This window comes from Dromaius novaehollandiae, chromosome 10 (assembly GCF_036370855.1).
Source record: "Dromaius novaehollandiae isolate bDroNov1 chromosome 10, bDroNov1.hap1, whole genome shotgun sequence".
NCBI lineage: Eukaryota > Metazoa > Chordata > Aves > Casuariiformes > Dromaiidae > Dromaius > Dromaius novaehollandiae.
Window position 1 is genome coordinate 21,222,615 of NC_088107.1, and position 25,384 is coordinate 21,247,998.

General features: G+C 38.7%; 1 protein-coding gene across 4 annotated transcripts in view; it reads right to left on the reverse strand.

Moving 5' to 3' along the window:
- The window catches only part of ACSBG1 (acyl-CoA synthetase bubblegum family member 1), a 53,381-nt gene that overhangs the window by 23,983 nt on the left and 4,014 nt on the right, over positions 1 to 25,384 (reverse strand). Inside the window, exons 1-7 of one of the 4 annotated variants that reach the window (XM_064517535.1) lie at positions 24,219 to 24,330; positions 23,646 to 23,767; positions 13,784 to 13,866; positions 4,626 to 4,843; positions 3,170 to 3,258; positions 2,242 to 2,362; positions 1,310 to 1,390 (exon numbers count right to left, since the gene is read on the reverse strand). In XM_064517535.1, the coding sequence (XP_064373605.1) occupies positions 1,310 to 1,390; positions 2,242 to 2,362; positions 3,170 to 3,258; positions 4,626 to 4,843; positions 13,784 to 13,866; positions 23,646 to 23,725 (672 nt within the window). In that variant the 5' untranslated portion in view covers positions 23,726 to 23,767; positions 24,219 to 24,330. Of the gene's footprint in view, positions 1 to 1,309; positions 1,391 to 2,241; positions 2,363 to 3,169; positions 3,259 to 4,625; positions 4,844 to 13,783; positions 13,867 to 23,645; positions 23,888 to 24,218; positions 24,331 to 25,384 lie in introns of those variants that run through there. The other 3 variants (XM_064517536.1, XM_064517537.1, XM_064517538.1) reach the window with 3 other exon arrangements.

The window sequence follows — 25,384 nt, forward strand, 5'->3', positions numbered from 1 at the left end:
CATCTCAGCTGTCAACTTGCAACACAAAACTCTTATCGTATGCCCTGCATTTCAGGCGGTTTGTTTCACATCAAAGCTGATGAACAATCATCACTGCCTTTGGTGACTTGATCTCTGATTTTTCCTTTAGACAATATAAACTATGGCAACTATCAGCATTCCCACAACTTCCCTTCTCCATGAAAAAAAGGAGTCTGATCTGTCACTCAAACAGGGGTGTTTCCAAACATGTATTTCAGTAACAGAGAATAAAATATATACCTTGCGTCACTCCTCTCTTCCAAAGTTCTCAGGTGTGTAGGTTTCAGTGACTGAATGTTGATCTAGAATTAATTGCTAGCACTTACACCTTTTACTAAGAACTATGTATAGTAAGGTCCTCTTGCTATTACAATTTTTGTTTTACTGTATTGAGATGTAAAGCATACTATTCATCAACAGGTACAGTATTGTGACAGTAACTGTTTACTACAAACAGTGTACTATTTATGAAATTCCAAGAGAAAACATGCTTAAAACAAGTGCTGAAATTTTTCTACTTGTGTACCTAGTAACACATCAGATGATCAAAGCTGAAAATTTTTAAAATATTTCTACACTGTTCACTCTTCATTAATACTTTTTTTTTCCTCAGTTGACACTTATTCAGCCTGGAAGTCCCACTGATAATCTGTACGTGACTTAAAATGGTGATTTTGGTATTCATGTTACATAACTATCTTCAATAATACTTTAAAAAGAAACTGGAAAAATATTTGTTCTGAAAATCTGTTGTGCCTAAAGTCCTAATTTTTAAATTAAAGGTTAGACTTATACCACTCAGAAATTTCTGATCCTGAATTTGTCCCATATTCTATTTTGTTAATACCTTGCGGTACGAAAGATCCTGCATATGCTAACAAAACGTGCTGTTCTTTGTGCATCGGTAGTTATTTTTCTTTATCTGTTGCCTGTCACTAGAAATGCTTGGTACTGGACAGTGGATAACTCATATTTTAAATAGTTTGAAAGTACACATTCCCACCTGAAGCCTGTAAGTGCTATGTTAATCCAGTCAAGTAAAAGGAACAATAAGATAGGAAACAAAAACCAGTTAAGGAAGGTAGCTCTAATTTTAAATATCAAGTGTCAAACATTAAATACAGGTAAATTAAATGGAAAACAGTGATGAAGTTTTTGAATGTGTTTGCTGGAAGGCAGCAATGTATAATGCATGAAAAGCAGATATTCCACAGATTTTACAAAATGTAGAAGCTCATCAAATAAATAATACCCTATGAATTATAACTCTGTTCTAACATTCACATACCGTATACAAATTGGGACGTCTCTCTGCCATAGAGTCCCTATACAGCACAACAGCTTTCAAGTGTGGCAAATGATTCCAGATCTGTTGGATTTTTTAAAAAAATTTATAATTTATTATTCATCTCTTAGATTTTTTTTCCATTAAAGTATGCGTGACTATCAAAATCTGCCAAAAATTGGGTTGACAGTCACAAGAAACCTCCTGTTTCCCTCCACCCTCAAATATTCTCCCCTAGACTCAAAATCAACTGGCTCAATCAGGAAAAAAAATTGAGAGGTAAAAAAAAAAAAAAAAAAAGAGGCTACACAGTCCTCTCTAGAAAGTCTGTTTTCAGACAAAAGCATAGGAAATACATCTGGACAAAAATGGCTCCTCAGCTTCCCTTCTCATAAGGCATCATGAAACACATCAAGGAATGGTCTAGGTCAGGCTCCAAGCTGGCCGTAGCTGCTATAGTTACTGTATACAGAGGAAGCCTCAGAAGTGACAAGGCCTCAGCAAAAGCTGCTGTTAAGCTGCTAAAAAAAATTCTGCATTCTTAAAGGAAAGGAACCCGTCTGCACATTTTAAGGATAAATAAAAATATATGGCTGCAGGCTTACAGATTGCTTATCCAAACAGAATTAGGAGTTGCATAGGCTCAAAATGTGTTTTTGGAGGGCTTTGGGGGGTTTTTTTGAGGTAAGCTCACAGAGAATCAGCCAGTGAGTGCTCTGCTGGGGAGGATCAGAACTGCTTAGCTATGACCCTTACACGCTACAGAGAAAAGAGCTGCAAGTTGCCAAGTAACTCAAACATCAGATGCCAGATTTCTGCACAAGAAAACTGCCATGAAGAGTTCCATGACACAGGTAACAAATACAATATTTGCAACCAACACAGCAGATAAGGGGAAATAATGACTTTTACATAACCATTCAGCCACCTCACACCTGCATTATCTTGTCCAGTTGTTTCTGATTTTCCACAACCATGATATTGGTTTTGCTGTCATGAGCAATGTAGTGGCAGGCCTCTGGAGAGTTGGTTGTATATATTCCTGTGACAATTCCCCTGTATCAAAAAAATTTTTTAATTTTATATATACGTGTGTGCGTGTGTGTGCGTGCATGTGTACAATCATAATTATAGACCCACACATACATACACTTAGTATTCAAAAATAAGATAATTAATTAGAGATGAGATGAAAGCTGAAAGAGTATGAAGATGTGGAAGTACACAGTTCCAAGTATTCTGATATATCTGACTATCTAATATATTCATGCTAGAAAATAATCACTGAGTTTTATTTACTAGAAGATGCTGTAGGCAAGGATGGAGGATTTTAACCCACTTGAGACTACAGTAGGGTTACCTAAAGAAGTGGTAAAAAACACTTATGTCCTTTTTCTGATGTTGATGAAACTGCACAGAGATAACAATTTGAAACATTTAGGAACAACCTAAAAGGGATATGCAAATCATGCAAACACATACAGAACAGAAGGAATCAGGCTGGTTAGTGCTTTGTCTGTCACTTCGTCCACTTCGACATATCTTGCTGTAGACAGATATCACTGACATAAAATTGGGAGGCTCTTGTCTGTTTCCTACATCTTCCAGTGAGAACATACTGTACAGCAGCTTCTGTGAGACTGTCACAATTAGGCCTGTAGCAAAGAGGCTCTATCTGTGAGTGTCTGGAGTATTTTGAATATACCGAAAGCTATGAGACTCCGGTAGGTCACTGAACATGCTAATCAGCTACGGCACAACTTCCAGGAGGTAACACCAAATACTAATTCGCTGCACTTCCAGACCTACCAAAAGAGGAAGAAACCCCAAAACTCCCATAAAAAAACAAATTAGAAAGCTTACCCAGCAAAAACAGCTCCAACAGCTGAAATGAACCATTCTGGAGAATTAAATCCAAGGATTCCTACACTGTGGAATCGTTCAAGACCAAGCTTAAAAATAATAAGCATAAGGTTATAAAATACAGGCATGTTAGAGAGTAAGTAGCACAAGAGACACACACACACACACACACCCCCTAGACAATTTTGATGTATTTATTATTCTGGTATTGACAAAACGTTTTCCCCACAGCTGTTTGTAAGTGTCCATAATAAAACCAGGGTTTCTGTCAGAAATTACATTGACCTAAACTTTCCACTACTTCCTCCTGCCTGCTTGAGCTCTGCTGTCCAAAAATGCCTGGAAAAAACAGAACTTTTCAACATGAACAGGAGTATTAATGAGTATTAATCTTATCCTGTGTTTAGAATGTTTTCAAAATCGCCTTTATCTTGCCCAATTCCTTATTTTTCCTTTCTTAATCTTAAGGCCATATGCTGAACTTTGTACCCATGCTTGAGTGAGACAGAGTCACATGGCAGCTCTGTATCTGCACTCAAGTTCCTTTGAGAGCAATACTCTCTCTTTGACCAAAATGCTCAGCTTACTCGCTAGGCCAGTGCAAATTAGAAGAAGCTGGGGCACTGAAGGAGCTCTTCCGCTCCTCTGGATGATCTTTATCCTCAAAAACAATAAATGCATGGTTTCCCACATAAAAGAGCTAAAGGTCTAAGATGCTGCCCTGTCTTATCAGTCTTCAAAGAGAGGAACACTCTCTTGTGCTCTCCCTCTTGTCCACAAGCAACAGGAACACAATCTTTCTTAAAAAACACTTTCTAAACCATTGTTTCTTTCTGAATAACATCTAAGAAGCATAAAATGTAGAGGTCATACATCCTGTGGCACACACTCCAAAAGAAAAATAATTCAAGGAATCACAACGCTGCAACTCTGAATGCTAGACTCACCATGTACAAACATTTCCATCACCTGCTGCTTGTGCTACACTTTCTACTAAGCAGAGGTATCAATGCTACCTGCTATCCGGGAACTTGCTACTTAGATTGTGGAAAAACACAAATATAGCATAAACATTTATTAAACTATAGATATTCATTAGTGAAATATATTAATAAGTGAAAATACCTATGCTCCCTCTTATCAGTTTGATCAATCATTAAAAAAAAAAATCACTATATAACTCAGCAGTACAAAGGCTGGTTGAATTGTCAAAGACCTTAGATCTACCTCCCTTAGAGAGGAAACACGCCAGTACCACATCATTTTCTAAAACCAAGTCAAAGCTGTTAGATACCAGACTGCAGAACTGCTATTCTTGCTAGCAAGGATGGAGGATGTTACTGCTGCTCATCTTAAGAAGTGAAAAATCAACAGTTAGTAGAAAAAGACTCTTATATTTGCTTTTTGAGGAGGCAGAAAGGGAGAAAAGGAAATTTGTTCTGTTTTCTGTACCTACCTTTAAGAAGCTTTTGGCTGCTTTCCGGGACAGGCAATAATACTCTGAAAAAGTAATCTTCTCCCACTTGCCATTCTTTTTGCTGGCCAAAGCATTAAGAGACCCATATTTTTCTAGGCTCTCTTTGAACATCTGATGAACTGTTACTGGAGTCTGTGGACATGAATTATCTATTCTCAGTCTGACTCCGCCATCAGCGAAGGAAGTCCACAGAGACTCTGGAAAGCAAAGCATTATCAAGACTTTCTATCAGTGAAAAACTACTGTGTGACTGCACCAAAAGACAAGCGGGCTGAATGAAGACTGCAGAACTAAGCATACTTCTGGTGCTTCCCATCTTTTCAGTGAAGCACTTTCCAATTTTATTACTTTATCAAAAATTCCGTATAAAAAGAGGCATCTTCTATTCAAAACAACGTGTAAGAATTGGAGTGTCACCACACAGAATTATTCTGATCTTGTGTGTGTTACAGGCACATCACCAACTTCTGAAGAATCACAGTTTGCCCACGCTCAGCCCAGCACAATCCTCCGTCCCTTGCGTCAAGGGAACAGCTGGAGAAGCAGAAAGCTGTGTGTCAATCGGAAACCTCTGTCCCTGTTCAGTATTCAAGCTCCTTTTGCTTGTCGTAACCCTACCTCCCCCCCGCCCCCACAGCGATTCTGCCGGCTCCTGGCCCCGTCCCTCCCTGCTTCCCACGGTTCTTTTCCTTGGTCATCTGCCCTCCTGCTCTAGTACACATCCACTCTGCCGGCTCCTGCCTTGCCCTGTTTCCAGGTCGTCTTTTGCCTTCTTCTGCTCCTGCCTTCCTCACCCCAATTATCTTTCCACCATCTGCTTTTTTGTATTTTTCCTCCTCTTCTTTGACTGGTCACAACCAGGGAGCACCAACTAATGTCACTTTGCTCTCACCATTGGTGCCAAGGACTGTAGCCGTCCCTGGCATCCACAACAAATGCCTGTCTGAAAGATCTTACTTGGCTCTTGCAAGCCCAGCAAGCAGCAGGCTCCATACAAATACACTACTGAGAGAATTTAGGGGTTAGTAAGTTGGCAAAATCTAGGTGAATTTTCACAAGAAAGACAAAAGCCCACTGATGACTCTACTGCAAAACAGCTGCTTCCTATATGTCTGAACAAAATAGTACAGGAACATTTTAAGAACAACACATTTTCCCCTAGATTTGTTTTCATAAATTGAGAAGTATTTTTTAACATAAATACAAAAATATGTACATTCTACACAGAGCTGGTGGAAAATTTCAGACCAAACTACTTAGGTTCATCAGAATTAAGAGCAATGGAAAATACGGTTTTTTGAAATTTTTGATACAAGTTTATAAGCACTATTGTTATCTTTTACTCACCTTTTAGAAAGCAAGAACTATGAAGAACACTCTGCTAGCATCTATACTGGCTGTTTGTAACAGTGGTTGGACAAAGCAACTCTGGAGTGTTTGGAAGTACAGCATGCTTCACATCCCTCCCAATGGCTATTCCTCTGGTTGCTTCCTGCAGGGCCTGGAAACTACCTCTCTGCGTACTTCTGGCAGTATATGAACACATCGATCATACCTGGATCCACGTGAGCTCTCGAGAACACCCTTGCAGCCTCCCTCAAGTCAGGCTTGCAATCTGCACAGGTAACCAGAGCCACAGCAAACTATTGCAAGCTCACAAAATTGTGTATAGAGAACTTCCTCTTGGAGTAAAAAAAGAGTCTCATTATTTAATTGCACAGAAAAGCCCAGTCTTAATCTGCTGACAAAGCACAGCTGCCATACAGAAAAATACCAAATGCAGTCTGGCTTGCTGCTAAATATTCTGTGAAACTGACTACTTTTAAAAATTTCACTGAGCCCTCTAAGAATATTTGGGGAAACTGGCATGCTAAACCCTAGCATTAGCAAAGTATTTTAAAAAATAGCTAATTCAGCTTTCTGATACCCCTTTCCAGGCAAGGAGATAAAGACATTGGTGCAGAAAGTGAACCGAGCTGTCCAAGGTGTGACGTGTATCAATAGCATGGCCCCGGATTGCTGTTCCTGACTCACATTACGTTCCGTTCACGTTCCTGACTCACAGCAGGGTATTTGTTCTCTCGACCATCCTGACCAGCAGAAAGTAATGACGGCAGTAAATAAAACTAAAGCTGCTTAATCTCCATGTCCCTTCATTTTCTCACTTGTAGATTAGATATAATGATGTTCAAAACAAAGAGGTGGAACTCTATCAAAGTTTAATGCATGTTTTGAGGTCAGTGGTCGAATGGCACCGTAAGTCCAGACAGCTTAGAAAACAAGTAGTTACAGAGGATTCTAGGCAATGGACAGAGGGACTTTATCAAAGAATAAGCAGTGGCACCCCACAAACAAACATTTTAAAAGCAGGGAGGGCAAAGCAGGTGTTTCTGCACTGAGCACCAACCCTTGTGTAGAAAGGATGAGAGAGATGCCCCGTCAGAGGTGAAAGGCAGTGATGATCCAAACGCTTATTTTCTGCAGGGACATACCAAAGCCCATGTGCAGAACTCTACATGATGTTCTGGCTTCTAAAGGAACAAAGATGGGAGGCACTGCAGGTGTGGGTAGGTACAGGTCAGTGAGTGCTCTGCTGAAAACAAAATCACACCATACAGAACTAAAAAACATCCTTGATCAAAGATAGCGAAAGTACCTCTTCAAGAGAAATGAAAATATTAGCAATATTCCTAGAATCACATTACAAAAGTTGCATAATTACGATCTTTCTTTTCACTGCAGACATACAATGCATAGTAAAATAGAGAGTCTCCAGACAGAAGAGCCAAAATGTCACACCATTAAAATACCTATACACATAAACCAAAAGAGTACTTTAAAACTTGGCCTCATTTCGCTTTTTACTTATGCATTTTTTTTTCTGATTTCAGCAAAATATCTTTGATTTATATCAGAAAGACTAAGAATAGAATCAGTCTCTCGGAGACTCAGTGAGTCACCTTAATACTACACCAGATATATGGAAAAGGAATACAAATTTGAACACCCATTCAGTGTCTGTACTTGCACGTATTTGCATGCAGAAATTAAATCTGAAAATAGTTCTAAAATCTAGAAAATAAGCCAAAAAATTCTAACTGATCTAACTATTCTTTCTCAGAGAACTGGTAAAAACAGCATAACATGAATAGCACTTTCTGCTGTCAACTAGCAGAGGGACTTTGTGACACAGAAAGAGCGTGGGAAAGAATGTACGCTTAAATACTGAATGAAATGATTATGCATTTTGGGAAAAGCGAAACAGGTGCCCTGTCTGGCTGGCACCTGGAAGTTAAACTGCAATGTGCCAGCTGGAAATGAACTCAGCACCAACTGAAACCCAAGTGGAAATCAAAATAAAGATCATTCCAGCTTAAAGTACTAAGCAGAACCCAACCGAAAGTTCCCTAAATGCAAGTAATCAAAAGGAGCATTTGTTCCCTTCCTCTCACCTCCACTACACTTTGCACCCAAAATGCTTTTTCATTCACTAATATGTGACCTTGGCTCATGTCACTCATGTGAATTCACTGAATGTCAGAGCTGGTGAGAAAACGTTTACTCCCAAAGAAAATTATTTTGTCAGACAAAATAAAAAGAGAAGAGATTTTATTCAGATAGATATTCTCTGACCTTGACACTGGGCCTCTTTAAGTGTTTTTTTTCCCTGACATTCTTCTCTGAGGAGAAATTCCACAACTGGACTAAATCGTCCATGATTCGCTGCCTTTGCTGCTGAAGGAACAGGCAGGTCAGAGTAGTCTCATACATACAGTGCATAAGAGGAAGACTGTACTGCAGTTTCTCTGAGGAACTGCTCTAGCACATCTAATCAAAACATTTTGTACTTCAGGCAGGCATTTTTTGCAAGTAAAGTGCAAATTTTCAACAAGGAACTTTTCATAAAGAAAAAAAAAAAGTTAAAGACTTTGCTTACCAGTTAAAAAACATTTTGAAAGAATGCATCTTTCACAATTTAACTCTAAACTTGTGAGCCATTCACAACTGAATACTGATTTGTTATTCAAATATTTTCTACCAAATTTGGAATAATATACAACATAAACACATTGCACTTTTTGTATTTTTATAAACCAATTGTTTGTTTTTCCTTTCCACAGTGCATAACTGAATGGTTGTGACATGATACAGGCTTTTTCTCTCAGCCTAGATACCAAAAAGCTGTTTTAAATAGAGAAACAAACAGCAAGTCTGTATATTTTTTCACTTGAATAACCAGTTTTGGCTGAAACTGCTGGACCTTTGGGATGTATGAGGGAGACTGCATACTGGTTAGAAAACAAACAACGAAAAGAAAAACACTAATCCGATAGTCCTTAAGGCTAATCCATGAATGAAACCTTCTCTCTGCTCACTACTTCCCTTGCAAGCATTCCGGTGACTGCCAGAATGGATTTGGGAATGGAAATGAAGTCTGATGTTTATGGAGGAAGGACTCTGAGAGCCAAACAAAATGCAAAGGCACCAAGGTCACCTTCCGGATGGGTAAACAAACAGGCAGGCTACAGATGGCCCTGCTGGGTGACCCGAGCAGCTCCAAGTGATACTCTACAGATGTGCCCTGAGAAGCAGCAACTAAAACAGTAATTTAACTTCTGCCTGAAACTGATTCAGCTGTAACTCACAAAACAGTACCTTGATTATATGCCAGTTCCTGCAAAACACTGCTTTGATCTAATGACAAGAAAGGTATTCAGCTCTTTGCTGGAGGTGTTTCTTACGGACAGTCATCATCCTGGATTCCACAGCTGTGACGCCATCTCCTTCTGATGACAATACAAATACATCATTCCTCCTCTTACACTGACCTTTTTTTTTTTTTCCTTCAAGATGTCTTTGGCATTAAACGCTAAACTTCTTATTCCTGAAAGCTGGAGTTGAGTGCACACAGGCTTGAGTCTGAAAGCTTGATGTTGGTGTCAAATGTTCCCCTGTGCAGATCAACAGACTAAACCAAGAATTACAAAGCTTCTGAGTTTCACATGAACCTGAACACATCAGCCAGAATACATACATAGCGAAAAAAAAAGAGAGAAACCAGCTTTCCTTGTTGCTTTCCTTGCCTCAGTTGAGGGGAGGGTTCTGCTATATTATCAGTTTTCCACACTAAAAAGTTTCCTGTAGCTTTTAAACTCCCAAACAGGAAAGATTTCATGAATAGTTGATTTTTTTTAATTAGCCAAAAAACACAGAAAGATTTCAGTACATGGAAACTTGTTGTATCTTTTCCAGCAGAAGAAAAAGGAACATATATGAATGGCAATAAATTACACAGTTCCACAGATGCAGTGAACTACTACTAGTGTGAATTACAGAAACCAGAAATCCTCCAAAGAATGTCTCTACAAACTGACATGGAGGGAGTGGTGCAGCAGAACACACAATTAAGTTTAAGTTTAAAACAAGCTTCATAACAATAGTGACACTGCTAAAATTGATTATGATGCACAGAAATGGAGGTGTGGAAGGTGTAATCAGGAACAAGCTACTCAGGAGGAAACATTGCTCCAGGAACATTGCCCAGGCATGCCGGCATAGAAACAGGAAAGCCAAAACTCAGTACCCAGGAAGCCTGATAGCAAGTCTTGCCAGTAAATAGCAAGGCAGCAGAGAAGTACTACCTACAGCAGAGGAAAACCAAATTAGAGACCACTTCAGCAAACAGGACAAACCAGTCCACGGGCCCAATAGGATATATCTGAGAGTACACTGAAAGACCAGCCCAATGTCATTGCAAGACTGCTCTCCATCATCTTTGAAAGGGCATGGCAATCTTGGCAGGTCCCCAGGGCCTGGACAAAGGCAAATGTCACCCTCATCCTCAAAAAGGGGAAAAAAGAGGATCCAGGAATTACAGGCCAATCAGACTCACCTCCATCCAGGGGAAGGTTATGAAGCGAATCCTCCTAGAAACCATTTCTAGCTACAAGAAGGTGACTAGGACCAGCCAGCATGGATTTACCAAGGGAAAATCACATCTGACAACTAGATTACCTTCCATGATGGGATGACTGGCTCTGTTGATGAGGGGAAAGCACTGGGAGAAGGGACAGCAGTCCTCAACAAGGTCTCCCATAGCATACTTGAAGGCAACCTAAGGAGGCTAGGACCAGATGGTTGGACTACAAGGTGGATGAAAACCTGGCTGAATAATTAGTCTCAAAGAATAGTGATCAACATTTCCAAGTCTAGCTAGCAGCTAGTTACAGTGACATTCTTCAGGGGTTGGTCCTGGGAACAATACTGTTCAACAACTTCATTAACCACTCGGACAATTGAATGCACCCTCGCCAGCTTCAAAGATGACACCAAACTGGGGGAACTGGTCAACACACTGGAGGGCAGGGCGGTCATTCAGATAGACCTCAGCAAACCAGAGGAATGGGCTGACATAAGCCTCAAAGCTCAACAAGGGTGCATGGGAAGTCCTGCACCTGGAGTAGAAAAACCCCATGCAACAGTGCACACTGGATACTGGCTGCCTCAGCAGAAAAAGGCCCAGGGGTCTTGGTGCAGAACAAGTTGAACGTGAGACAGCAGTAAGTCCTTGTGGATATACAGGCTGACCATATACTGGGGTACAAGGTCATAGCCAGCAGATCATGGGAAGTGATTATTTCCTCCTACTCTGCATTCATGAGGCCACACCCAGAGCAGTGTTACAGTTTTCAAAGCCCTAGTGTAAGAGAGATCCTAACAAAACTGCAGTAAGCCCAGATGAGGGACATCCAGATGGTCAGGGGACTGTAGCACACCATGTATGAGGAGCAGCTGAAGGAGTTAGGTCTGCTCAACCTGGAGTAGGGAAGACGAAGGGTGGGGGGAAGTCTAACTGCAGGCTGCCACAGACTGAAGGGGGCCTACAGAGAAGACAGAGCTGGAGTCTTCTCAGAGGCACACAGTGAAAAGACGAGGGACAATAGGCACAAGCTGCAGTAAGGAAAACTCCTACCAGACAAAGGAAAAAAAAATCACAATGAGAGTGGCTAAGCACGGGGACAGGGACTGAGAAGCTGGGGAATCTCCATCCCTGGAGGTTTTCAAAACTCAGCTGAACAAGGCCATGAGCAACCTGATTTAACTTTGAAGACAGCCCGGCTATAAGCAGGAAGCTGGACTAGTTGACCTCCAGAGGTCTTTTCCGAGCTGTATTATTTTGTGAGTCCATTAGTATAAAACCAGCATACATGAGTTCTCATTTAACTTATGCTGGCTTTAAGCCAATATAATGCTTGCTGCCAACAGTAAGGTTACTCTGGATTTATATATGCACTAGGAAACCCAAAATCTGGCCTGGTTCCACAGGAATGGGATTCTGCAAATTGTGGAAAATAACGGAGGAAAAAATTCCAAACAATCTGAAGTTCTCTTTGGACATATTTACTCCTGAGGTTGCCAGTTATAAAATGAGAAAATACCAGTTATAAAATGAGAAAATAAATAAAATATACCAGTTATAAAATGAGAAAGACAGTTCTCCACAACTAGAAAACATCAGAATCTCCTTCTTTTCTCTTGGTATACAAAGCAGACAACCAGATATCGAACTCCCCTCCCTCAAAAGACTTCCTATCCAATCACCAGGCCATTTCCATAAATACCCTGAGAGTCTTTGACATTCAGTCCTCACTCTGCACTTAGCATCTCTATAGCTGTGTGATGTTTCCAAGTCAAACACTGCTTCTCATTTGAATGGATAACAAGTAGCACACAGATTCCAAGAGTCAAATAAAAGACCAAGGCTAACTTAATTTGTAAGATCCTGATTCACCAACTTAGAAATGTACCTAACTCAAACAAAGGGACTGCTTAATTAAAATGAACGGGGTGTGACTTGTGTTTGCAGGAAAATTATGAGGGAACCACTGGAATGGCTTCTACCCTCTGTTGTCCCCCCCACCTTTCTTCCAGGGGCTGTGACCACCATTGCAGGAGTGTCTGAAAGGCATGTGCATTCCTTCCCGAGCACCGTGGTTAACAGCCCAGCACAGTATTGTAAACTGCAGCCAGCAGCAACCTCTGGGAGAGAAGCAAGGTGGATAGCTGATGGCAGTAACCAGTGTCCCAGATAAATTCTCTTAGAAAAATAGGTCAGAGCCTTCACAGGCACACTCTTGTGCACACACGCAAGCACTCTGAGGAATCACAGCCTGAGTAATAATCTATATATGTAGTGTGTGTCTCAAATAGTTCAATAAAATACCCTGAGAATTTGAAAACAGAGTTAGTTATCACCTTCGGCCATTCAGATTAATCTCCTGCTTTACTGAAAAACAAAAAGCAACTGGCCAGCAGTTCACTCCTTGGAAAGTAATAAACCTATTGTGCATCAAAGAATTTCTTACGTGTGTGTGTGTGTGTGTGTGTGTGTGTGTGTGTGTGTGTGTGTGTGTACACATACGTTTATGTATAAAGTGTGCATACGGGAGTCCTATAGAGCTTTGTCATTTTGTCATCTTACAAGATCTACTTGCTGTCACTGCTCCAATTGTCTCATAGTACAAATATACCTTGTTTAAAAAGCAAATTTAGATACCAGTAGCAGTCTCACCAAGGCAACAGGGAGCTCCCTCAGGGCTGCAAACCTTCCAAAGCAGCTGTGAATGTTCTGCCAGTAAACCTGCTTTAAGCTGCACGGTAGCACAGCTAGGTTAATTTACCATTGCCCTTGTTGGTTTAAAATTACAGTTGTATGCATATACTACAATGTAACACAGAACTGACCAAAGTGCAGATATTCCTTTACAGCATCCAGTTATTACACAGTATGCTGAATCCTCGATAGCTGACAGCTGATGAGCAGGCTGTGATGTCAAACACAACACCAGACTCAGTAAGATTTTTAGGGGATCAGGCTATTTTTCACTTTTATCTAGGAATCTTCTCAAATACAGATAAAAGCTGGGAGAGACTACTGAATTCATGCAAGTTTACAAAAAGCTCCTGAAAAGTTTTCAGTTGCCCTGATAAACTTCAATTAAATTTTATTTTTGACTACCCCTTCTCATCCCAGTCCTTAAAAACTGTCACTCCAAACTTGCAAGAATATACACAAAGATTACACTAACAAATTCTAAAAACAGCTTGAATGTTCAAAGATCCTTTCATATGCTTACCTGTTGACTCTTTGCCTTCATCTTGGGTCTTCTCAAAATGAACCAGTAAATCTTTGGAGACAGTCTGTGCATCTGTAAATGTTCTGAAAGAAAATACACCTATTAAAAAGTTTTCAAGCAATGCGAGTAGGATCCACTGCAATCAACATACAAGATACCCCAAAAAAACCGAGAACACAGCTGGCAAGTACCAAGAAATGTAAAAAGGAGAAAAACAGACAGCTTAGAGGAATAAAAAGTATTTTGCCTCTCATTTGCAAGCTCCAATACAACCAGGCTAGACAGCAAAATGCCTTCAGTCAGCAAGGAACACATTCTTATTTTATTCAGTGGACTCTGGATTCAGCATAATGGAATACAATAGAGGGAGACACTAATTTTGAGTCTCAACAAAGAGGCCATGAACTGTACAAGTGAAAAGAACAAATGATCAGTCTTAACCTAGACTATCTTGACAGTGTATTAATACCACGGTACCTGCAAACTTGCACAGTTGATATGTGTTGAAGGCCAGAGGTTGGTCTTTTTTAAGGATAAGAAAGGAAGGAGATTTAGTTCCAAATAATAATGAGATGATACTTCTCACATACTTTGCAAAACCAACAGATTTTCATCATCCCATGGATGAAGTTAACCTTTCTTGGTGAAATTAAGCAGGCAAAGTTTAACGCACAGATAATACAAACTCAAAACAGAAAGTCTGTAAGGTAACAGACTGCAAAGGATTATATGAGCAAGAAATCAAAACCATCACTGAGCATTTGCAAATGACTGGCTGCATAAAGCAACCAGACTGCTTTAATTTAGAGCAATCACTAGTTTGCTAAAATACATAATGCTATGTATGAAAATCCTTACTTATTAAAAATATCATATGATACAGCAAACAGCATAATTAAAATTTTTAATATATTAATACCAGTAGCCTGAACATATGGAAAGAAACTTTCTTCCTTCCATTACAGGCTTCAGCATGCAGCTTTTTTAAATTTAGCTGACTTCATTTAATAGATCAAGGGGTGGGAAACAGTCTTCACAGGCCAAGAATAAGTTTGGATCATCTTCATTCCCTCTGAATAGGTACAACAGAAGAATATTGAGGGAAACTGAAGAAGTCTTTCCCTTCTACAGTGTGATAAATTAACCCAAAATATAGGGAAAAAAAATCCATATGATGACTCTCCCAGCTGCTATATAAATAATAAGCAACTTCAAAAGCAGTTTTTCATATAGCCCAGAGTCAGCAGTTGGTCCTATTGTTTGCTGCCTACATCAGACATTATTTTGTATCTTGTACTTACAACACCATTCTGTTGAGTAGCTACATGTGGGACATGCCTGGAAATTATTATTTGTCATTCACAATGAAATCATACTCTAAGAAAACTTTAACCAAGCTAGATTGCTTATACGACAGTTTAGCACATGACAAGGTATGCGCTGAAGAACTTAAAATCCGCAGGATGAGACATAAAATGTGGACAAGGAAGCAGCATATCAGGGAAAACTGTGAAGGACATGTTAAGCTCTCTTCACCCATCAGAAGTGACCATCCCAGTTCACTCCCTCCCTTGCTACCACCATGCTGCAGTCCTCAATGTCCCAGCGCAGAGGTACAGGTTGTGAAAGCAGCAGAAGGAAAACGAGAAAACAGAAGGACTGTGAGTTTTTTTCCTCACTCACCATTATGTCCCATAATGGCATTATGGGACCAAACGTGAAAGGGCTTGTCGGATAAGCAGAGTTAAGCTATGAAAACAGTCACTGGCAGGGTGGAAGCGGATGTTGATGAGAAACTGAGTAACTTAAGTAGAGAGGGATTAGACTATAAAACTATTTTGAAAGGTAAATCTGTGTTTGATATACGGGAAAACAGTGACTTCATGAAGTGGGACTGCCCAGTGAGAATGACAGACCAGGAAGATACATTTGGGAATAAAAATAAAACAAAACAATTAAACCCATTATAAAATATGTGTTTGACTGTAATCTCAAAACACTTAATAGTTCTCATAGTTATTGAAATATTTCATATTTGAAAGAAAAATTGTTAGATGTTTAGAAATATGTACCTCCAGTGCAACCTTTTCCTTTAAATATCTGTTGAATACTACAGCTTTTAAATTTTTATTATTTTGTAGAACAAACAAAATAAAGTCTTAGTCAAAACATAACTGAAGGTTACTCTTGCAGAAAACAAATACCAAAAAAGTTTTCAGAAGAACACAAATCTGGTTAGTAGTGTATCAGAAAAGCCTCCTTTAAGGTGACTCAAAACTTATAATAATCATCATTAACAATTTTTCCCTGATTAAAATTTCTTTAGTTTGCTTAATTTTGACCTGTCTGGTATAACATACTGCTTGGCTTTGCATTATGTTCCCTTAACAATATCTATATAGTACAAAAAATTAACAAGTTTAAACTCATGGACTCGCTCCAGTAACGCTTCAACACGCAAATGTTGTATGAGGAGCTCTATGCATCTAAGATCTTCAGGAGTGTTAAAGTTAGTAACACCACATGCAAACTAATGTTACCTGCCTCTAGGGACTAAATAGTCAATTTGAGAGGTTTTTTTGCTCTGAAAGTGCAATTAAGAAATATTCTCCTTCCCTCAAGAATTTCCTGTGTGTATTCAGAACCATCACTGCTGAGTGAAATAAGAAGTTTTTAATGCCATTTGTTCCTTTTAGCTTTTGTACGGAATTATACTTTTAAGAAACTAGGTAAAGAGCCATGGAAGATTATATTACCTGTAATTGTTCAAGTAAATCTGAACAGAGCAGAGTTCTGTGGGACTGCTCAACTCAAGGGCTTACTGAGTATACTGCACCAAGGAGAAAATACACCGCAAAAACATGGTTTGATGGTGAGGTGCACCATCAAAACCAAAATGCTCTGGAAATTTGGACTTTGACTGCCCAAGTTATTATTGAGGCTAAGGTTCTGCAGAATTTCTTTATTGTTATTGTTATTAGTATAGGGACAGCACATTCCCAAATCCCACTACCAATTTAAAAGTGGATTTTCTGCATCTGATTTTTGCTTAAAAAAAAATCCCAAAGATAATACAGAAAAAACTCTACAAAGATCACACAAAGGATTTGAAAGCGGGAGTCTCTTTAGCAAGCCCGTTGGAACCAACTACACAGTGCTGCCCAGTTATAACTAAATCGCATGTACTTCTGTAAAGCTCCTTTAACAGAAATGTTTTTTGAATGCCACAATATATCCTGACATAATTTGGGATTTAAGTTCAAGGTACCATTCTATCAAGTCAGACCTCATTTGCTGCCTGAATGACAGACAGACGCACACAATTCACCCGAGACAGGGGCAGACCATACTCAAGCTGACCAGTTTATCTGGAGGTCTGGGGTAAATCCTAAACTAGCACAACTCACTCGCAGCTACCACCACTACTCTGTGCCATTGAGATGTTATTTCACACTGTAGCTGTTCTCACATGTCAGGCTAACTTAAAAAGCAAGAATTTGAACAATCTCCATAGCAGGTTAACAAGGGGCAGGTTTCTCTGCCTTCTTTGTCTACTCTCCAAGACTGTTACAGCTCTAGCTAGCTTTATCTCTGTGACCCAGCGCAAGGAATGCATAAGCGACTGATGTTACAATGGTAAAATAATACAGCTGATGTAACTGATAGACTGCTTTGGAGTCCTTACTGCTAGTGATGATTCACTAAAGGAAAAGCAAGCGATCTGAGTCTGCTGGCACAACAATTAAAAAAAAAAGTCTTAAGCTGAGTGTATTTGATGAACTCAAAGGAATATAGTACCACTTCTTACAGAAACAACAGAAGCTTTATATAAGAGCTAAATCTCTCCACTTTTATCATTATGAAATGGCAGTACTCATTTTCTGAATTTTAAACATTAGAAAAATTCTGTTTCTTCTGTTACCATAATGATACCGAGTGCCTGATTAATGGCACTACTTATTGTGATAGTAATTTTCAGAAATTTTTAATTTCAAGGGGCTCTGGAAATGGCCTTTAACTTCCATACGCTCTAGATTTCCTTTTTCGGTAACTGGAATTTCTGAGTATATCTCATATCGCAGGTCAGAGACAGTCAGATCTTTTGTTGTCTTCTAAAATCTCTCCTCTTAGTAAATCTTGTGAAAATACTAAGAATAAAACCAAAAAGAATCTACAGAGTCAGTATTATTAAGTTAATAAACTGATTATTTCTACGGAGATCAAAAATACTTGGCAGAAATTCTCTTTTCAATAATACATAGAATAGAATACATAGATGATTGTCACGTATAATTAAGTTAAAATTTTATCTCTCAAACTTAAAGACTATGTGCTCTCTGTTGTAGGGTTCAATATATTTGGCCTTAATTCTGCAGAGTGCTTCATAAGATTAAAATTTGCACCAAGGGAATACGAAAACTATTATGCAACAGTCATATTATCATGATATTTAAGGGGAAATTGCTAAACTCATCATATATAGTGACAAATGAACAGAAACCTCTTGTTCTTCCCATTCTCCTGTTCTCTGTCACTATCTTGCAACTTCTGTAGTTTTGTAAATGTTTAATTTCTACCAGCAGGCCCTCTATAGTGAATATTAGAAGGTAAAAAATTAAACAGCTTTCTAACTTGCAAAAAATACATGCAGTTTATCAAATGATGACTATATATGTATATTGTTAATATGTTATTCACTACAACTATTTGTTTAAATTTCAGGATATTTAGTTACAATCCTTTAAATACGTACACCAAGTCAAAGTACCAAAATCTGAAAATCACATTCACACCTGCTCACAAAAAAAAGGTTTGAATAAAGTTTCCTACAGCTAAACTGTCAGTAATTCAGACTATGCATTCATCCAGTGTCCACTGCTGTAGCTTCCAAATCCACCCTCTTTGGATTCAGGGTGAAGCTACCATCTCCTCCTCCCCTTTCCAGTATTTCTAACACAGCGTCTTTTCCCACAGCACACCGTCTTGACTCTCACCTCATTCCTGGGTAATGTTTTACTATACAGGCTCTGTGTGCAGAAATTAATTTTATTCTGTTTTAGCTTATGGGAAATGTTCTCTGTCAAAGACACTGCATTCATATGTTATAAAAGAAATAAAGATTAATGTAATGCTTAATTTTAAACAAATCATCAGTATGTTTAAGGTGCAGAGTTGAGGCTAGATGTTCAACCATAATATTGCAGTTTCTGCCTGCTTATCTTCTCAAGCCTTATTATAAGCTATTGCAGGATTTTTGTTCTTTCTGTCAAACTAAACTATTCTGCAGATTGGCTAAGACAAAAAACATAAGCCAATAATGAGGGATCTCTCAGTTACAGTGTCTTCTGAGTGCACACAATTCCTCTGTCACTTACATGCTTTTTTCCAAAAGTGATCCGTGCAGCTCCTCCTGGGAACGCTCTTGTAGCACTGCTTGCAGACTCAGTGGCTCCTAGGAAGGCTCACTTGTATTTTGCCCACACTGTGATCCAAAGCAGCGTAGCGCCTTCATCTACTCAACTGTTTCTCTACATCTCATTTACAAGCTCACCCACTGGGCTACTTTCAAATGGCAGTAAGCATGTTACTACATATTTCTTGTAACAGAGTCTCCACCTTATAATTAAATTCTCTCTCTGGTTGCCTTGCCCAAAGAAATATTTTGTAATATGCATGTATTTATCTTAGCAAGCAACTTGTGCAAACCCATATTCACACAAGTACTTCTTTGTCAAACAAATATTTCTGTCACCTTAGGCTTTCCCAATGATTAAATATGAATCTTACTTAACTCACAAAAATGAGGCTAAACTGGAAAACATGCAGTTTTTTGTCAAGGCAGAACTTCTTAATTTTATTTTCATTCTTCATTGCTTGCTTCTTCTGAGGACAACTTGATGAATTTTACCTCTTAACTCATAAGACTTGCTTGTTTGCTTATTTAAATACTCAATAATAAAGCAGGTGAAAAAAAATCCTTCTTCCAATCAATGTGTATCTTTGGTCACAAAGAATGAGGAAGCCAGTGTCATAAATAATTATTTCTGTCTTCTATCAATGGCAACGCTGGTTTTTTTCCCTAAGCTTTTGTTACATATTCTCCAGGACACCTTAGCAATATACATTCCACCAATGTTAATCCACATTGCGGTTGCTTTTGGTAGTACGATTTGGGTCTACATCTGCACATTCCAAAGTACTTTTCATTGGGTGGTAAGCATTTTCAACAGCTCACCGTGGCATTTTGAAACACGATGGAATCCTTAAGTAATCATTTGACAATTCTTTTGGCAGCAAAAAGAGGGGGGTTAAATTACCTATGGGCACCTCTGAAAACTTTAATGATCTTGACACTCTGCCCAGAAACTTTGGAAACTAAACTTCATCATCTGGATCCCATTCCTGAGTAATTCTTCTTTCCCAATTCCCCATGCATCTTGCAAGTACTGAACCTGGTATTTTAGAAGAGAAGTCTGGGGAGAGGATGAAGAGAGAGGGCAACAGAATAAATTTAGAATCACAACTCTGTCCTAGAATTCTAGACAGTGAAGTCACTCTGACTTAAATCAACATAAGAACATCATAGTACTAAAGCTTCGACAGCTCATCAGCTAAATAGAAACCTGTGACCAAATAGCTCACGAAATAGATCAGTAGCAAACATGACATCTCCAGACTGTGAGAAGCTGGGAATTGTTACATAGGACATTTTAATGATGCTTTCTCCTTTTCCACTATATAAGGAAAAAAAGAAGATAATGAGACACGCCATTAAAATCCTAATTCTGTATTATGTGCAAAATTCTTCCTACTTTCCTGCTTTCTTCTTCTTACCTCCTACTGGCAAGGTAAAGAGAGTCCCAAAGAGGTCCTCACCTCTTAGTACTTCGTACTTTACAGGGGCATTTCTGTCTACTCTAACCAGTCTCCTTATTTACTAATTACTCCCCTTTTTAATTTGGGGCAATATTATAACATATTCCTTATTGGTTCTATTTAAAATTTCCCTGTTCATTGTCCTGAAAGAACAGGTTAGATTCAGTCTTTAATTAGTTTTCATGTCCTTACGAGACTTAAAAAGGGGGCCACACATCAGCCGAGATATGTGCCTACTCTCACAAAAAGAGTCAGCTGATCTGACAAGCAATTTGCTTTCAGAGAGTACACTAAACCAGTTTCTCAAATTACTAACGTAACTTTTCCCCATACAAACATACATACTTAGAAGTAACGCAAAAGCTTAATAAAGAACAAAGTACTAAAGTTAACAGCTGAGACCTATTTCAGTATATGTTATTGTTGGCACACTACTTCCAGTAAAGCCTATCTTTATTTGCAAAGAGTAAAACCCCAATCTTTTTCTTTCCCTTTCCTTTTGTTATGATTAAATACCTTCAAGAATTAGGCCATTTTGTTTGGTGAGCAAATAAGTTTTACAGAGAGCTGAGAATTATGTGGGTGAATGGGAAGAAATGAACAATATATCCGCGTTTTTAGGCAAAAAGGCTCTATTCAGCAGTTGGAGTGTACTAACAACCCTTCGCTGACCTTGGTACAGATTTTCTTGCTCTGTTCTGACCTACACAGCAAAAATCCAGCCCTGAAGCTGAAATATTCTAGTAACCGCCTCTATATGCCTATTTGTAGGAAATGCAATAAAGTTAGGTCATACAGAACTCATTATTTCCTCTCTTCCTCATTTCTGAGGTCACACTGATTCAATTTCAATCTTATAAAAGATCTTTTTTCCTCTGTCCATTTTGCTAGAATCTTATGTTCTTTGTCGTTCCACCTGAAACCCTGCTTCCAGCATACAAAGTAAATATATAAAATTTGCTACCTAACCTCAAACCACTCCAGGTGGACAAGTGTTTGACAGGAAAACAAATACAAATTGACTCAAAAATAATAACAAAGAAGCATTTATTCCAAAGGCTTTGAATGCATCAACAGTATTTGAAGTTCAAGTCTTTGTCATATCCTTCCAATAGAAAACCAGAAACAAAGCATATGCTAAACACCTTATAAAAACAAAATACAGGAAGCTTCAACTACAGCAGTAGCTTAATGTCATTGCAAACAACTATCTTTTTTAAAATTCTCTTTCAGCAATTTTTTTTATAATGAAAACCTGGAAACCTTTTTCTGCTCAAGTACGTCTTAAGTAGAACAATGCATTGACTAAAATAAAGGCATGATCACTAATTTACCAAAATCATAACTTTCATGAGTCAATATACATATATATCTATACTGATCAAAGTTACAAACCACATTTTATTATTTTGTGGCAAATGAAACAAAAATGACAATTGTAGTTTTAGCTACTTAAAGACTCCAGAAGCAAAATTCCAACCAAAGACTTCTGAAGATTTTTAAAACTTTTCTTTTCCATAAAATGTTAATCTATAGTTAGCTCCTAAGGACAGTGCGAGCTTCTCCACGGTAACAAAGTCCAGAGTAGAAACCATAATGATGAAAATGGACCCAACCAACTGTTTACCTGAGAGTCAAGCAAAACTTCCAAGTGACACAACATGCAAGTCGTTACCTAAACAAATATGAAGTTAGATTTAATTTAACAGAAAAGTAAGTGTCTACCTGCTTTGGTAATTCAATCTGTGTGGATGGATAATTAGTACTCAACAATATTGGCAAACTAAAGTGCTTCCCATGAGATTTGCTCTTCTAGTCTTAAAATACATCTTTCCAAAGACTCTAGAAAGAGAGGAGAGCTTTCTGCAACAGAAGAAACCATTCCAGTGATGGAGTAACAGGAGAAAGGAAGTTTTTTTCCCTTCTGTGCTGCCTAAGACAGAGAGAGCAGCCAGTAAGGTTTATCTTACCCTTGGAAAGGTAACAAAACTCCTCTAAGATAAACTCTTCTAAAATTAAGGGTTTTTTTTTCCCTGAAATCATTCTAGAAAAGAGACCTGTGTTAGAAGTCTGAGGAAGGCATTTACCTTTCTTTCCCACCCTCTGCTGTAAAAGATGGTCAAGTGCTTGTTTAAATTTTGTTGCCTTTGATGGGAAGAAGATGCTCAACCACTTGACTAAGACACTTGACTAAGCAAATCATCAGCTAAGGCTTATTCTTTAAAACTGACCAAGGAAGAGAGATCCAATTCTGTAGCTGCAGCTAGGATAATTTTGAAAGTCCACATTCAAAGTGGATTCTATGACAGGTAATACATGCAGAGCAACTGATACTGAACTTTGGAGTCTTAAATATTGCTTTTAGCACCGGAGACACATGAATGGATGATACAAAAATGCGACTCTCTTTTTCTGGACTACCTGAACTTTGTTATTTTCAGATGTTTGAGAGTGCTTGCAATCTCACTGCATGCTTGAAAAGCCATTAATCATTGAATTTACTGAAGTAGAAGAGTCTAGTAGCTTACCAGTGTTTTCAGCTGGAGATTTTCAGCTAGAATTCCACATATTTGCTAAGCTGTAAGCAGCTAAACCATAGGAGCTAAACATACCTCTGTTATCAAAACTGCTATGCACAAACTTCCGCAGAACCCATTTCTGGGACTATGAATCTCTGTGCTATAAAATGAACACCATGCAGTTAGATACATGCAAGTAGGATGCAAACAACACAGTCCATACGGAACAATGCTATTAGGATTACAGCTATACTAGAAGTTAGAATAAAATGAATCAATTCAGACTCTTTGTTACAGTTTTCTTTCATTCTAGGCTCAATAAAGTGCACTTCTTATGCTGTATTAGATAGTAAAGTTATGATCAGACAGATAAGGTTCTTGTGGAACTGAGTGGTGGTAGAAGAAGAACTTAAGTTGTGAAAAATTGGTAAATTAGTTTGTTAATATAAATACTTAAGCTACTTTACCTGGTTTCATAGCTTTCTGTAATGTTCATTGCATTTTCATCTTGTAATTTTTTCGTGAGGATCTCTTCACTGTTAGGCATGCTGACAAACCCTCTAAAGCTGGTCACGAATATGCTGAAGAGCTGTGCGGGTCAGGCATAAATAAGCGACTTAGGCAACTGAAGAAACCAACAATAAGTGGTTATTTGTTCAAAAAAAAAAAAAGACATAATACAAGAGGAGGAGACTACTGCTACAAAAGCTACTTCTCTCCGATTTTAACATGCTTGAAATGTCGCAGTGCCCATGAGCTGCTTACTGTTAAACTTTCTTTTTAATTCAGTTTTCTTTAATTATCCATGAGAAGAATTTTAATGAGTTTACAATGCTTTAAGATGCAAATCTTCCCTTTTGCCAAGATTTTTAGCGAATTAGTTCACAGAAGTTGAAGCTATTCTGCTTTCTTAACTCTAGTTTCAAAAGAGAGCATTAAGCAGTTATTTTCTTAAAGAAAATGCAGATTAATTACATTAGGAAATGCCTTCAAGTCAGTGATACCTATGCAACCCAGTACTGTAACGGCCAAGCACTCACTTTGCCAGTGTCCCAACTACCAGCACTTCATTAACTTCTGCTCACCAAACCTGGCCGATCATATATTGAGTTTCTACAGATGACTAAAACTTCTGGGCACGTAAGAAAACCTAATTTGGCCACTTAGGCTACTCCTATACTAGCAAATGAAACAGATCCAGGGAGTGTCTCAAGCACTGGCTCAGGCCACCCACTGCGAGCACTTTCCCTGGAGCAGCTTTGGTCTGTGCCAACTAGCATTTCCCTGCACAATGCCCGGGGCTACGGGGGATAACCCAGGCCAGGGGCTGCCCCGGGAGACTAAGTTAATCACTACCCTGTTTGAAGGGGGAAGAGAGGGATACAAGCTGTACCATGCCACTTGGCCTTAGGGCCAGAGAACATGCTCTAGACTGTTTTACTGCTATAAACACAGCCATAGTGAATAGATTCATGTAAGATTAGTAAACACCAGTTTAGTCTAATTTTCTATAAAGATTTGTATTGTATTCCAGAGTATATTGCACCATATTCAATTGCTTGATTCTATACAATACACATTGAAATAAGAAAGATATGAATGAATGTGATACTGTAATAAACAAAGTTCTGCACTGAATTTGCCCGCACAGCTTTGGTGCAACACTTCTAGCTACTCTTTGAGTTTTAAATAATAAATCCTAGCAAGTGAGGCTAACATGCAGCGTTCAGTAAGGAACAATCTGCACCTTCAAATGATTTTACAAGTTGCAGTTTACATGATGCCACTAGCACAGTCACTTTCTTTCACGCCTATATCTATCTGTATGCAACTCGCATGGGACTGCATTAGACAGGGACTGAATTTTTGCAGTGGGACAGGCTGCTCTTTCCAGTTACAAGTGAAGATTTCTGGGCTGTGACAAACTCACAAATCTAGGACAGTAATTTTAAGAGATGAATAAAGCCCATGTACTGTTTATGTCCTTTGCTGTACAATTATGATTGGTACCTTTGAGGAATTAGTGACTGACGCTTTGTGTTAAAGACACTGTCACTGCAAACTTGCACTGTCACAAGATCCCAGACAGAAATATTACAGATGCCTAAACAAAGCCATGTTGTTACTATGGCCAGTAACCAACTGAACTGCAATGCAGAGATCGGTCTCAGCGTGGGCGGAGCGTATGGCACCCCTGCATGTTCAG